Raw genomic sequence first — 16,456 nt, forward strand, 5'->3', positions numbered from 1 at the left:
TTTAAATGTCCAAATTCATAATCAATATGCCAAAATAAGTTGTGATATTTTGAAGACCAGTACATAAAATTTACTACGTACACACACATAGTCACTCTTGTGTTCAGATTAACTTTTATTTTGCTAAATTAGTACCCTCTAAAGTGTACATGCACCAATATTTACCAAGCGGTCACTCAAGACTGGAATTGATTAGCTTGTTCTATGGAAATCAGAAGTGCACGCAAATGAATCACTCACATCGATATTGTATTGAAATGAATGAAACTGGGACAATAACCTCAGCGACATGTACCATTTGTGCTCTTCTAACAGACAAACCTCAATGGACTTGGGTATACTACATATATCTGTCGATAGATGTCTACCTGTCGTAGCTCTTTATCAATTTACAGAGCCAACATTTCCATGTGGGGCCCATATGGGTTAATGAAGGGCTGTTCCACAGGCCCCATGAGGGAAACTTTGTGGTGCACCGGTCTAAGGAAATGCATCTCAGTGCAAGAGGCATCATTACAGTACCTGGTTCAAATCCAGGCTGTATCACATCTGGCTGTGATTGGGAGTCCCGTAGGGTGGTGCACAATTAGCCCAGCGTTGTCTGGATTTGGCCGGAGTAGGCCATTATTGTAAATAAGAATTTGTTCTGAACAAAATACTACAATAAATACTTTTCGGGAAATCTGTGTTGAGTAACTTTTTCTCCATCACCTCAACACGCTGGATAGTATTCATAATGAAATCAGCCCCCTTGGGTAGTGCTGCTGTCGCTGTGTTACCACTGTCAGGTCCTGACTCTTCTTCATCCATGTCTGAGTCCATCTGCAGATCAAACGTCTCCTGTCTTTTTAAGTTTGATCCAGGCCTTTTCATAGGTAGCTTTGAAAATTAAATATTTTTTAAGTATTTAGGCTACTGATCTAGTGCAACATTTAAGTCTTTATCATCTAAATGGCCATCTTAGCTGGAACCTAGATAGGTTCACCTTTTGGGCCAGACATGGACAAACCCAAGTGGGCTACAAAATCAGGTATGGCTGTGTTTACACAGGCAGCCCAATTTTGAGTCAAGTTTCTAATTTTAGTTTTGTTTAATTTTTTTTAACGAAACTACCACTATCAAAATTTTTTTTTAATCAATTCCACCCCAAAAATTTAAAAGTCCTTAAATAGGTTCTACTCAAAAAAGAGTTAAAGAATAAATTCCCAAAATACTGTATTACTGCATGTGAATTGCAAATCATTTCTCAAGTGAATCCTGATCAATTCGTCCATATTCTACAACCAAAATGGCAGCATTTAACACAGTCCCTCTCCTCACCCCAACCAGGGACCCTCTGCACACATCAACCAGTCACTCACGAAGCATCGTTACCCATCGCTCCACAAAAGCCACGGCCCTTGCAGAGCAAGGGGAACAACTACTTCTAGGTCTCAAGAGCGAGTGACGTCACCGATCGAAACGATATTAGCGCGCACCACCGCTAACTAGCTAGCCATTTCACATTGGCCACACTCACCCCCCTTTTGACCTCTTCCTTTTCCGCAGCAACCAGTGATCCGGGTCAACAGCATCAATGTAACAGTATAGCTTCCGTCCCTCTCCTCACCCCAACCTGGGCTCGAACCAGGGACCCTCTGCACACATCAACCACAGTCACTCACGAAGCATCGTTACCCATTGCGCCACAAAAGCAACAGCCCTTGCAGAGCAAGGGGAACAACTACTTCTAGGTCTCAGAGCGAGTGATGTCACCGATCGAAACGATATTAGCGCGCACCACCGCTAACTAGCTAGCCATTTCACATCGGCCACACAAACAAGGCTTGAAACTTGGACCGAGTAGGCCAACAACCGATAAATACAGCGAGGGCCGTATAATTAGCTATTGATTAATTTATCCTCAAAGAACGACAAAATCAACTTCCAAACACAAGTGTTTCCTTTACTACTAACGCAAGCTTGTTCAACAAGCAAACCATTTTGCTAACGTTAGCTCCAATGCAAAACAAGCTAGCTATCTCACCAACATTAGCTAGATAGCTCAACAAGGCTGGCTATATTTTGTGCGTGACTTACACGGCTAGCTAGCTAGCTAACTCGACAACATATGTCCTATCGCTCAACAGCAAGTCAAGGTCTAGTTTGTTCATTAAGCGGCTAGATAACAAGGAAAATCTTTGGGTAAATGTGACACCTCTGTGGAAGGTGAGACTGAAAAATGTCAGTAGGATTCTTCTGAGATGTCCTCAGCAATTGTTTTCTGTGCTAGGCTTCATTTGGAACATTTTGGGATTGGCTGTTCTCATTACCAAAATTGGTAAAGGGCCCAATTGAGACCCATGTTATAGCCCTCATGCCCAACTGTGCAAAAAATACCACACATTTGTGAATCGAACTACATACACATATTTTACAAATGTAAATCCACCCTTAATCTCACACCTAAAGGCAATTAGGTCAATGCCTCCTCTGAGAACAGGTAATATCCTCTCTCAGGTTGAGAGCTGTTGTTGCCTACTCAGCACAACACACCCACACACACACCACAGAGAGCGAGAGGAAGAGAGAGATACTCAGCATATCTCCCACAAGTGTATTCTGTTTGTCTGTTTTCTCGTTTATGGTTTGTTTTGTATCATGTGTATGTATGCTGTGATTATGGTGTGTATTGTCTCTTGTGTGCATGGAGTGTGCGTGTATAATGTTTCTCGGGAATGTACAGGCTATGTAGGTTAAGTGTACCTATTAAGCTCACCAAAATCTAAGTTTACACATTTCTAACCTAAATGATACTCTAACCTATACTCTAACCTTTCAAATGGTCAAATAAATATCATCAAGAAATAATGATTTTATTCAAAAACATGGGTGTCACAATTATCGGCAGCCCTGTATTTAGTACTTTGTGCACCCTCCCTTTGGGAAGATAACAGATAACAGGAGTCGTCTCCTATAATGATGAGGTGGGAGAACACAGCAAGGGATTTGAAACCATTCCTCCATACAGAACTGTCGTTTTTGTGTGTTTTTAATCTATTTAAATTCCGACAAAAAACACACTTATGTTCATTGATATCAACAATGTGTTTCAATGCAAACCGGGCTTAATTGGAGCATGCGGGGCTTAATTGGAACAGCAGCGATTTATGGTGAAAAGACAGAATAGCAACGTCTACTCATATAATATTTAGAAACAAATGGTTTGGGGTATAAATATGCAAAATGGACTGCAATATTATGCGAAGTTAGTATTGATCATATTGAACAATATTTATTCATTGTTATTTACATTCTGTATAGAGGTGGTGTGTTTTGTGCTGCTGTACTCTTTAAGCCCACCTGAGTAAAATGTTGAATTTACAAAAATGGCATCTACAGTTGAAGTCAGAAGTTTACATACACTTAGGTTGGAGTCATTAAAACTGGTTTTTCAACCACTCCACAAATTTCTTGTTCACAAACTATAGTTTTGGCAAGTTGGTTAGGACATCTACTTTGTGCATGACACAAGTACTTTTTCCAATAATTGTTTACAGACAGATAATTTCACTTATAATTCACTGTATCACAATTCCAGTGTGTCAGAAGTTTACATATACTACGTTTACTGTGCCTTTAAACAGCTTGGAAAATTCCAGAAAATGATGTCATGGCTTTAGAAGCTTCTGATAGGCTAATTTACATCATTTGAGTCAATTGGAGGTGTACCTGTGGATGTATTTCAAGACCTACCTTCAAACTCAGTGCCTCTTTACTTGACAGTATAAACAAGTATAAACATCATGGGACCACGCAGCCGTCATACCGCTCAGGAAGGAGACGCGTTCTGTCTCCTAGAGATGAACGTACTTTGGTCCGAAAAGTGCAAATCAATCCCAGAACAACAGCAAAGGACCTTGTGAAGATGCTGGAGGAAACGGGTTCAAAAGTATCTATACCCACAAGTAAAGAAGTCTTATATCGACATAACCTGAAAGGCCGCACAGCCAGGAAGAAGGCACTGCTCCAAAACCACCATAAAAAAAGCCACGGTTTGCAACTGCACATGGGGACAAAGATTGTACTTTTTGGAGAAATATCCTCTGGTCTGATTAAATAAAAAATATAACTGTTTGTCCATAATGACCATAGTTATGTTTGGAGGAAAAAGGGGGAGGCTTGCAAGCCTAAGAACACCATCCCAACCGTGAAGCACGGGGGTGGTAGCATCATGTTGTGGAGGTGCTTTGCTGCAGGAGGGACTGGTGCACTTCACAAAATAGATAGAACAACAAAGTCAAGGAATTGGAGTGGCCGTCACAAAACCCTGACCTTAATCCTATAGAATATTTGTGGGCAGAACTGAAAAAGGGTGTGTGAGCAAGGAGGCCTACAAACCTGACTCAGTTACACCAGCTCTGTCAGGAGGAATGGGCCAAAATTCACCCAACTTATTGTGGAAGGCTACTCGAAACGTTTGACCCAAGTTAAACAATTTAAAGGCAATGCTACCAAATACTAATTGAGTGTATGTCAACTTCTGGCCCACTGGGAATGTGATGAAAGAAATAAAAGCTGAAATAAATAATTCTCTCTACTATTATTCTGACATTTCACATTCTTAAAATAAAGTAGTGATCCTAACTTACCTAAGACCGGGAATTTTTACTTTGATTAAATGTCAGGAATTGTGAAAAACTGAGTTTAAAAGTATTTGGCTAAGGTGTATGTAAACTTCCAACTTCAACTGTATGTATAACAATGCAAGGTTCATTTAACAATAAAATAAGACTAAATGCATTTCAAATTGTAAGCATGTTAATGCCTGAAATCTATAATCTTGTTGTAGATCACCAAGTTATGATGCTACTGTGTGACTGTGACACCCAGGCACGACTGCTAGCATGAAAAACTCATATTTTCCATTGGTAAGAAATAGTAATTAATGCCACAAAGTAAGCTATCATGTGCATATATCAGCACATTAACCTCTTAATTTTACAGAAAGTATAATTACTTATCTGAGAAGGTACTAAAAATTAAATGTTTTTTTTATAGATTTGAAATTGGCCACTAGTGGGAACTTACACAGAACTGTCAATAACAATAATAGAATCAAACTGTTATGGATAGAACAACCAGATTAATTAGTTGAATGCAAAGATGGAAGTGTGTTTAATGGGTATGTGGGCTTAATAGTTACGCTTACCTTTTTGTGTTTAAGTGTGTCCTTTGTAATGGAATACACTACATGACCAAAACTGCTCTTCAAACATCTCATTCCAAAATTATGGGCATTAATATGGTGTTGGTCCACCTCCACTCTTCTGGGAAGCCTTTCTACTAGATGTTGGAACATTGCTGCGGGGATTTGCGTTCACATACTTTTCTATATATAGTGTATGTGGGGCGGCAGGGTAGCCTAGTGGTTAGGACGTTGGACTAGTAACCGGAAGGTTGCAAGTTCAAACCCCTGAGCTGACAAGGTACAAATCTGTCGTTCTGCCCCTGAACCCACTGTTCCTAGGCCGTCATTGAAAATAAGAATTTGTTCTTAACTGACTTGCCTAGTTAAATAAAGGTTAAAAAAAATGTGCACCAGCTATGCTGTGTGTTAATAGCACCAGACTCGCTCTGGTCTGTGTGGCATGGGTTGATGATAAGGCCTGATTGTGTGGCAGTCACACTAGCCTCGGAGCAGACAGGTTCACCTTGGAGTAGACGACTGGTGGGTTTGAGGAGGGTGGGTGAATGCACTCTTTCAATAAATGTTATGGGGATGGAGGGATATGGAGGTCTGAGGCACGCAGGGGATATCCTGCTGTCTGCGGCATACATGACTCACTAAACACATGCTGCGCAGACCTATCAGGGGCGAGGATATAGGTCACGTGACGCAGTGTGTCGCTCTGGCAGCGTGATCACATAGGACCTCTCTCGGTCTTCCTCTTTCGTTCTTGCTCGCTCTGTCTCTCTCTTTCCAGCTCGTCACTGTCCCTGCAAATCTGGGACATCGGATAAAGAGGGAATGGAGAAAGATAGAAAGAGAACTAGTCCCTCCTTGCTGCACTAAGCACACTGGCACGATGGAGGACCAAGGCCTGTTCCTGGGCCTGCTGCTAACTAGTGACAAGTGATTGAGATGTATCAGCAAATGGACCCCTTTCACTTGTTTATCTCTGGTTACACTGGAGCCGGAGGTGTGCTCGGCATGGGCCGGCTGGCCGCCTAGAGAGGCACAGCTCCTCTGTCATGGGGAAAGATAAGGAGCGGGGGTTTGGTTTCTCATCTGGCACGACGGCCAACGGATCATCTTTGAGCCCAGCGGCTAGGGTTCCTCTGGTCCTGTGGAAGGTCTGGTTTATCAGGAGGAAGGGGGGAGAGAGGGGTTACTGTTAAGCTACGGCGTGGCTCTCTGGGAGTGGGCCCCTTCTCTGTCGAAGAGGTTATCAGTTCACAGACAAGACCGACACACACAAACACACATCACTTCAGGAAGTATCTCGCTGACTTCCTGTATTTTCTGTTGGTTTAACAAGCCATAAATAGACATGGGGTGATTTGCACAAGAAGACACGTTTCTGCTAAATAATGTGTTTGCACCCACCATGTGATTCACGGCTGCAAAACAGCCCCATTGACTTTATCAATGTGTCCACATAATGCATAACACCAATACATACATAACATTCCATTGAGTGTGATCTGAAAGCGGAGTGTCCCCACTCACACATTTGAACAATGGCCAAGTGTCCTGTGATTGTGTGTTGCAGCCGTTTGCACAACGGTGTTGTCTCCAGCCCAAAGATACTGCCAAGATGCCAGAGAGCGCGTGGAAGCTGGTCTTCTACACCATGTCCTGGTCCTACAGCACCTACCTGCTCTTCTTCACCAACTACACCTTCTTCCACGACCCGCCCTCCGCATTCTATGGTAAGACGTAGTACATGAAACCAGGCTAATAAAAAAGAAAGCTGTGCACTTGATGTATTGGTAGAAGGTCTGCACTCTTCCAAGTTACTTCCCTTCTTCCACTCCAGTTAATTAACGATAGCAAACTCAAGAACTAATGCTTAAGGAACTGTAACCAAAGCATTGCAACCTTCAAAGCATTGTCCTATAGAACCCTCCAGATGCTTCTTTTACAAGTATTCAAATAGAAGCCACATTTGTGTTTTATATTTGCATTTTGTGTCTGAACTGACCATATGGCGTGTCTCTACTCTCTAACCATTGCCCTGAACAATCCGCCTTCATTCTTTTATCTATAATTTATGGCACTCCTTCCTTCCGATTCCATCAGACTTTCGGGTGTCAGTCGGTGCTTGGGTTCGTTTCTATCTCCCTTTCCTCGATTGAGGCGATCCGTTGTTCTTTTAAAGGCCCTCCACTTTTCTAATAGCTGTCACGCACATTGAGAGTAGTCATTCAACCTGCTCAGGCTAATGTGGCTCTGCTTTTAGTTCTCCGAGAGAGCGAGACTTTAGCTCTTGTAGAAAGAGAGAGAGGGGAAGGGGGAGAGAGAGAGGCTCCTATTCCTGGAGCACTCTAATATCTCTTGCCACCATGTTTTCAATGTTTAATGATGGAACTTCCGATCAATAAACATTACGGCCTGTAACCTCATCTCATGGAGTCAAAAGATGCCCCAATCTTTCAGAGAAAAAGTTTCCGTTTACAATACCCTTAAGGCCTTCAGGGAGCGATGATGTTGATGATGGCCCCTGGTCCTCACATGAAAACCTGACACCCTTGCAGCTCCCACCTCACGTGGGAAGTCACCTAGTATAACTCTGGAAGTCACCTAGTCACCAAACAGAACAGCTTCCCCCTTCAGAACCAAAAACAAACACTTCTTGTAAACTTCTACTAGTTAGATTGTATATACAGCACCAGTCAAAAGTTTGGACTCACGTTCTCATTCAAGGGTTTTTCTTTATTTTTACTACTTTCTACATTGTAGAATAATAGTGAAGACATCAAAACAATGAAATGACACATATGGAATCATGTAGTAACCAAAAAAAGTGTTAAACAAATCAAAATATATTTTATATTTGTGATTCTTCAAAGTAGCCACCCTTTGCCTTTTTGTACAGTCCTGGCATTCTCTCAACCAGCTTCACCTGGATTGATTTTCCAACTGTCTTGAAGGAGTTCCCACATATGCTGAGCACTTGTTGGCTGCTTTTCCTTCACTCTACGGTCCAACTCATCCCAAACTACAGTGGGGCAAAAACGTATTTAGTCAGCCACCAATTGTGCAAGTTCTCCCACTTCCTGGTGTCCTTTGACAGCTCTTTGGTCTTGGCCATAGTGGAGTTTGGAGTGTGACTGTTTGAGGTTGTGGACAGGTGTCTTTTATACTGATAACAAGTTCAAACAGGTGCCATTAATACAGCAGAATGCTGTGGTAGCCATGCTGGTTAAGTGTGCCTTGAATTCTAAATAAATCACAATGTCAGCAGCAAAGCACCATCACACCTCCTCCTCCATGCTTCACGGTGGGAACCACACATGCGGAGATCATCCGTTCACCTACTCTGCGCAGTTGGAACCATCAGACCAAAGTACAGACTTCCATCGGTCTAATGTCCATTGCTTGTGTTTCTTGGCCCAAACAAGTATTTTGTTCTTATTAGTGTCCTTTAGTAGTGGTTTCTTTTCAGCAATTCAACCATGAAGGCCTGATTTACAGTCTCTTACAGTTGAGATGTGTCTGTTACTTGAACTCTGTGAAGCATTTATTTGGGCTACAATCTGAGGCTGGTAACTCTAATGAACTTATCCTCTGCAGCAGAGGTAACTCTGGGTCTTCCTTTCCTGTGGTGGTCCTCATGAGAGCCAGTTTCATCATAGCGCTTGATGGTTTTTGCGACCGCACTTGAAGGAACTTTCAAAGTTCTTGACATTATCCGGATTGACTGACCTTCATGTCTTAAGGTAATGATGGACTGTCATTTCTCTTTACTTATTTGAGCTGTTCTTGCCATAATATGGACTTGGTATTTTACCAAATAGGGCTATCATCTGTATACCACCCCTACCTTGTCAAAGAAAATGAAGCTGGTTGAGAGTATGCAAAGCTGTCATCAAGGCAAAGAAAGGGTAGCTAGTTTGAAGAATCGCAAATCTCAAATATATTTTGATTTGTTTAACACTTTTTTGGTTACTACATGGTTACTACATGATTCCATATGTGTTATTTCATAGTTTTGATGTCTTCACTATTATTCTACAATGTAGGAAATGGTAAAAAATTAAGAAGAATCCTTGAATGAGTAGTAGGTGTGTCCAAACTTTTGATTCAATGATTGTGTGTGTGTGTGTGTGTGTGTGTGTGTGTGTGTGTGTGTGTGTGTGTGTGTGTGTGTGTGTGTGTGTGTGTGTGTGTGTGTGTGTCGATGGGTGGGTGGGTGCATATGTATGTGTACATGTTTGCCAGTGTGCTAATTGTGTTTGTCTGTGCCAGCATGCATGTTTGTGTGTGTGCATATGTGTGTGAGCGAGCATGTTTTTGTCTGTGCCAGTGTGCATATTCATGTCAGAGTGTGTGTGTCAACATGCACATGTTGGTGCTTATACATTATGTGTGTGTTGGTTCCTATGTAGTTCCTCCAGGCCTCTCCTCTAACCCTCAGTGTCTCTCGCTCTCTATGTCTTCTCCCCCTTCCAGACTGGAAGAGTGGCATGACGGTACCCACGGACATCGCCATCGCCTACCTGATCCAGGGCAGTTTCTACGGACACTCCATCTACGCCACGGTCTACATGGATGACTGGAGGAAGGATTCTACCGTCATGGTGGTGCACCACGTTGTCACTCTGGCCCTCATCACCTTCTCCTACGCTTTCAGGTAGCTAACCACACCCTGCCTGGTGGCCCCAAGTTTGGGAAACGCTGCCGTCATGTCATGCTGTGTAATCTTACTGCCTGTCATATAAAATGTATTGAATACTGGCTAAATTTCCACGTAGCAATAGTTGTAAATGATAGATGTAGGTCAAGGTTTATTTTTATGTTATGTCAATTTGTGGAATCGGAACAGTGATTTGTCATAGTGTAAAAAGGCTCTAGGTTATTTGCTGTTCCGTGTTATTTGATGACCGTTAGACTGTTCCTCTGTTTCAGACTGTATTTGTTTTAAAGTCAGTCGGTGTCATTGACTAAGTCTCACCCCCTGGCTGTCACATTGTATCGTCTAGCTATCCGTACAGTTGTGTTCCTGGCTAATATTGTTTGTGTACCGATGTTGTGCTCCCCACTGCTCTCTCTTTTCAGATTCCACAACATTGGGTTACTGGTGCTGTTCCTCCACGACATCAATGACATCCAGCTGGAGTTCACCAAGCTCAACGTCTACTTCAAGACCCGGGGAGGGGACTACTACCTCATCCACGACATCTTGTCCAACATGGGCTCTGTCAGCTTCAGCATCACCTGGTGAGGAGAGAGAAGACACACTCAGACAAGCACACACGCATGCATGAAAAAATACTACAGTTTACCATAGAATACAACAGTACTTAGTATAGAATTCTATAGTAAACTGTAGTATACTGTAGAATAGTATACTACGCACGGTAGTATCCCTGGATCATGTGTATTACTTGTAGTATACTGTAGTAAATTCTACAGAATTATCTGGGGGGAAAAAACACTACAGTAATTTCCTCAAAAAACACTACAGTCTGCAAAAGCACAACCCTTTTTTAACTATAGTAAATAATACAGTATTTCATTTTCATATACCCTGCCCATTCCCCTCCCCCATATTGCAATTTGTGCCACAGTATATACAGTACTACAGATTTATTTTACTACAGTATTAATACTATAAAGTTCACTTTAAATTGTACTGTATACTACAGTAAATACTACAGTAAATACAGTCTGCAAAAACACTACAGTGAATACTTTCGTATTTACGGTGCATTCGGGAGGTATTCAGACCCCCTTGACTTTTTCGAAATTTTGTTACATTACAGCCGTATTCTAAAATGGATTAAATTAATGTTTTTCCTCATCAATCTACACACAATACATACCACATAATGACAATGTGAACACAGGTTTGTAGAAATGTTTGCAAATTTATAAAAATGTTAAACAGAAATACCTTATTTACATAAGTATTTAGACCCTTTGCTATGAGACTCGAAATTGAGTTCAAGTGCATCCTATTTCCATTGATCATCCTTAATATGTTTCTACAACTTGACTGGAGTCAATTCAATTGATTGGACATGATTTGGAAATGCACGCAGTATATAAGGTCCCACAGTTGACGGTGCATGTCAGAGCAAAAACCAAGCCATGAGTTCGAAGGATTGTCCGTAGAAAGCTGTAAGACAGGATTGTGTCGAGGCACAGATCTGGGGAAGAGTACCAAAACATTTCTGCCTCGTTGAAGTTCCCCTAGAACACAGTGGCCTCCATCATTCTTAAATGGAAGAAGTTTGGAACCACCAAAACTCTTCCTAGAGCTGGCCGGCCTGGCAAACCAGAGCAATCGGGGGAGAAGGGCCTTTGTCATGGAGGTGATCAAGAACCCGATAGAGCTCCAGAGTTCCTCTGTGGAGATAGGAGAACCTTCCAGAAGGACAACCATCTCTGCAGCACTCCACCAATCAGGCCTTTATGGTAGAGTGGCCAGACAGAAGCCACTCCTCAGTAAAAGGCACGACAGCCCATTTGGAGTTTGCCAAAAGGCACCTAAAGACTCTTGGACCATGATAAACAAGATTTTATTGTCTAATGAAACCAAGATTGAACTCTTTGGCCTGAATGCCAAGCGTCATGTCTTGTGAAAACCTGGCACCATCCCTACAGTGAAGCGTGGTGGCAGGATCATACAGTGAAGCGTGGTGGCAGGATCATACAGTGAAGCGTGGTGGCAGGATCATACAGTGAAGTGTGGTGGCAGGATCATACAGTGAAGCGTGGTGGCAGGATCATACAGTGAAGCGTGGTGGCAGGATCATACAGTGAAGCGTGGTGGCAGGATCATACAGTGAAGCGTGGTGGTAGGATCATACAGTGAAGCGTGGTGGCAGGATCATACAGTGAAGCGTGGTGGCAGGATCATACAGTGAAGCATGGTGGCAGGATCATACTGTGGGGATGTTTTTCAGCGGCAGGGACTGGGAGACTAATCATGGTCTAACTGGTAGAAGTTTGTTTCTCTTTGCTTTTTTGAGCTGTTCGTGCCATAATATGCTGAATATTCATGATTACAGTTAGACTGTAATAACAGCACCAGTCAAAAGTTTGGACACACCTACTTACTTATTCAAGGGTTTTTCTTTATTTGTACTATTTTCTACATTGTAGAATAATAGTGAAGACATCAAAACTATGAAATCAATATGGAATTATGTACAGTAGTATCCAAAAAAGTGTTAAACAAATCAAAATATATTTGTGATTTAATTTGATCGAGGGAAAGATGAACGGAGCAAAGTACAGAGAAAATCCTTGATGAAAACCTTCTCCAGAGCGCTCAGACTGGGGAAAAGGTTCACCTTCCAACAGGACAATGACCCTAAGCACACAGCCAAGACAACGCAGGAGTGGCTTCGGGACAAGTCTCTGAATGTCCTTGAGTGGGCCAGCCAGAGCCCGGACTTGAACCCGATCTAACATCTCTGGAGAGACCTGAAAATAGCTGTGCAGTGACGCTCCCCATCCAACCTGACAGAGCTTGAGAGGATCCGCAGAGAAGAATGGGAGAAACTCCCCAAATACAGGTGTGCCAAGTTTGTAGCGTCATACCCAAGAAGACTCAAGGCTGTAATCGCTGCCAAAGGTGCTTCAACAAAGGGTCTGAATACTTATGTAAATGTGGTCTGAATACTTATGTAAATGTGGTCTGAATACTTATGTAAATGTGATATTTCAGTATTTTTTTTTTTTTTTTACATTTAAAAAAAAATCTTAGCCTGTTTTTGCTTTGTCATTATGGGGTATTGTGTGTAGATTGATAACGGGGGGGAAAAACAATTTAATCAATTTTAGAATAAGGCTGTCACTAAATGTGGAAAAGGTCTAGGGGTCTGAATACTTTCCGAATGCACTGTATACCATAGTAAACTATATTATTTTTTTATGTGGGACACACACACACACACACACACACACACACACACACACACACACACACACACACACACACACACACACACACACACACACACACACACACACACACACACACACACACACACACACCTGTCCTGAGAGGTCACAAGGGTGTTTGAAGCCCTGGACAATGCTCGTCTTTGTCCCCTAAAGCATCAGAGTAATACGGCTCCTCTGTGCCCCCCCTCTGTGCAGGTTTTGGTTCCGTCTCTACTGGTTCCCTCTGAAGGTTCTGTATGCCACCTGTGTGTCCAGCCTCCAGTCCGTCCCAAACATACCCTTCTATTTCTTCTTCAACAGCCTCCTCTTGACACTCCTCTGCATGAATATCTACTGGTTTTTGGCAAGTATTGGACCTCCGTCTGCAGCAGGTCACAGGTCACACACTGTACTGAAGCTCATTTATCAGATGCTTGGTTAAACAAGCCTAATCTAATTCAGAGAGGGTGTTCACTCACAGATCTACAGTGAGGGAAAAAAGTATTTGATCCCCTGCTGATTTTTCACGTTTGCCCACTGACAAAGAAATGATCAGTCTATAATTTTATTGGTAGGTTAATTTGAACAGTGAGAGACAGAATAACAACAACAAAATCCAGAAAAACGCATGTCAAAAAATGTTATAATTGATTTTTATTTTCATGAGGGAAATAAGTATTTGACCCCTCTCAATCAGAAAGATTTCTGGCTCCCAGGTGTCTTTTATACAGGTAACGAGCTGAGATTAGGAGCACACTCTTAAAGGGAGTGCTCCTAATCTCAGTTTGTTACCTGTATAAAAGACACCTGTCCACAGAAGCAATCAATCAATCAGATTCCAAACTTTCCACCATGGCCAAGACCAAAGAGCTCTCCAAGGATGTCAGGGACAAGATTGTAGACCTACACAAGGCTGGAATGGACTACAAGACCATTGCCAAGCAGCTTGGTGAGAAGGTGACAACAGTTGGTGCGATTATTCGCAAATGGAAGAAACACAAAAGATCTGTCAATCTCCCTCGGCCTGGGGCTCCATGCAAGATCTCACCTTGTGGAGTTGCAATGATCATGAGAACGGTGAGGAATCAGCCCAGAACTACACGGGAGGATCTTGTCAATGACCTCAAGGCAGCTGGGACCATAGTCACCAAGAAAACAATTGGTAAAACACTACGTCGTGAAGGACTGAAATCCTGCAGCGCCCGCAAGGTCCCCCTGCTCAAGAAAGCACATATACATGCCCGTCTGAAGTTTGCCAATGAACATCTGAATGATTCAGAGGACAACTGATTGAAAGTGTTGTGGTCAGATGAGACCAAAATGGAGCTCTTTGGCATCAACTCAACTCGCCGTGTTTGGAGGAGGAGGAATGCTGCCTATGACCCCAATAACACCATCCCCACCGTCAAACATGGAGGTGGAAACATTATGCTTTGGGGGTGTTTTTCTGCTAAGGGGACAGGACAACTTCACCGCATCAAAGGGACGATGGACGGGGCCATGTACCGTCAAATCTTGGGTGAGAACCTCCTTCCCTCAGCCAGGGCATTGAAAATGGGTCGTGTATGGGTATACCAGCATGACAATGACCCAAAACACACGGCCAAGGCAACAAAGGAGTGGCTCAAGAAGAAGCACATTAAGGTCCTGGAGTGGCCTAGCCAGTCTCAAGACCTTAATCCCATAGAAAATCTGTGGAGGGAACTGAAGGTTAGAGTTGCCAAACGTCAGTCTCAAAACCTTAATGCAAAGAGGAGTGGGACAAAATCCCTCCTGAGATGTGTGCAAACCTGGTGGCCAACTTCAAGAAATGTCTGACCTCTGTGATTGCCACAAGGGTTTTGCCACCAAGTACTAAGTCATGTTTTGCAGAGGGGTCAAATACTTATTTCCCTCATTAAAATGCATATCAATTTCTAACATTTTTGACATGCGTTTTTCTGGATTTTTTTGTTGATATTCTGTCTCTCACTGTTCAAATAAACCTACCATTAAAATTATAGACGGATCATTTCTTTGTCAGTGGGCAAACTTACAAAATCAGCAGGGGATCAAATACTTTTTTCACTCACTGTATGTTGCCATGAGGTGAATGGCATGACAGTTCTATGACCATTGCCTGTTCTTCTTTGTTCCTATTAGACTCTGTCAGGGGTTGATACACGCATTAGAACAAAACTGTACTATGTGACATCCGACCTCTCTCCCTTCTTTAACCCCTGACCCCCCCCCCTTCTCTCTGCCCACAGTTCATAGTGGCGTTTGTAGCGAAGGTCCTGACGGGGCAGATGAAGGATGTGAAAGACCTGAGGGAGTACGAGGGTGAGGAGGGAGCTCAGAGGGCTGCAGCCCTGCTCGCGGCCCAGCAGCGGCTGCAGAGTGAAGATGCAGGACATCTCAACAACTCTGCTGAAGGGTGAGGAAACACAAAGTTACACACACTACTTTACCATGTTGCATTCAACCGGTGTATATGAATCACCAGATTGTGTGTATTATAGTATACATTACCATGAATGTTTTACTGTACTGAAGTAATGTCCCAGTCATACACTATACAGAAACTTCATCTCCAAAGGAGATGATCATTTCAAAAGCATCCAGAGAGGTCAGGCAAACATTAAGAGAGAATGGCCCCTTGGCCTCAGATGACTCAGTAAATGAAATGACAATTCATTGAACCCCATGTGTGTCCATAGCCGTTCCAAACCACAGTGCCTAATCCCTACTGATTTACCAAAGCAAACCACACCAAGCCAAAAATCCTCTGCTGAGCCAGCCCTCACAACAACTGCTTATCGAGTGTAGACAACCATTCATCACACTGTAAACCTCATGCCTAAAACAAACCCTTTCCAAGCAACCCCTACGCCCTTCAGTGCATGCAGATCTGAAATAGCCAGTTACAGTATGTGTGATCAATATGGCAGACTACAGTCGGGGAAAAAAGTGCCTGCTTTTGTAATGAACGAGCCCCATGCAAAGATGAACATTGCTGTTCTGGTACATCCTTGGGTGTAGCGGTCCTCTTTCTTCTTCTAGGGATTCTACTCAACATTCTTATTGCCATCCACCACACCGATGTTAAATCTTATATCACACCATGCTCCAGTGAGCTCTCCCCTTGAGGAAGTGCCTCTGCTATGACGTGACACACGTGGATCTGTTCCCAGTCCTCTTGTAACCCCAGTAACCTGTGCTCTGTCAGACCGCCCAGTATGACGTCAGAGCTGCAGCGAGTAGCCTTGTCTTTTGTAACACACAGATAGACAGGATCAAAGCGCTGTACTTATTGAGGTGTGATTACGCGGTTACAGCCTGACCCTCCCCTTATCTGGCGCCCTTGAACACCGG

At 42.9% G+C, this 16,456-nt stretch overlaps 1 protein-coding gene across 1 annotated transcript in view; it reads left to right on the plus strand.

The window, feature by feature from the left end:
- The window catches only part of LOC109902413 (ceramide synthase 1), a 42,730-nt gene that overhangs the window by 20,972 nt on the left and 5,302 nt on the right, over positions 1–16,456 (plus strand). The window contains exons 2-6 of the mRNA XM_020498738.2: positions 6,756–6,915; positions 9,659–9,839; positions 10,265–10,426; positions 13,319–13,466; positions 15,352–15,518. Of these exons, the coding sequence (XP_020354327.2) occupies positions 6,756–6,915; positions 9,659–9,839; positions 10,265–10,426; positions 13,319–13,466; positions 15,352–15,518 (818 nt within the window). The remainder of the gene's footprint in view (positions 1–6,755; positions 6,916–9,658; positions 9,840–10,264; positions 10,427–13,318; positions 13,467–15,351; positions 15,519–16,456) is intronic.

This window comes from Oncorhynchus kisutch, linkage group LG13, assembly GCF_002021735.2.
Source record: "Oncorhynchus kisutch isolate 150728-3 linkage group LG13, Okis_V2, whole genome shotgun sequence".
Lineage (NCBI taxonomy): Eukaryota > Metazoa > Chordata > Actinopteri > Salmoniformes > Salmonidae > Oncorhynchus > Oncorhynchus kisutch.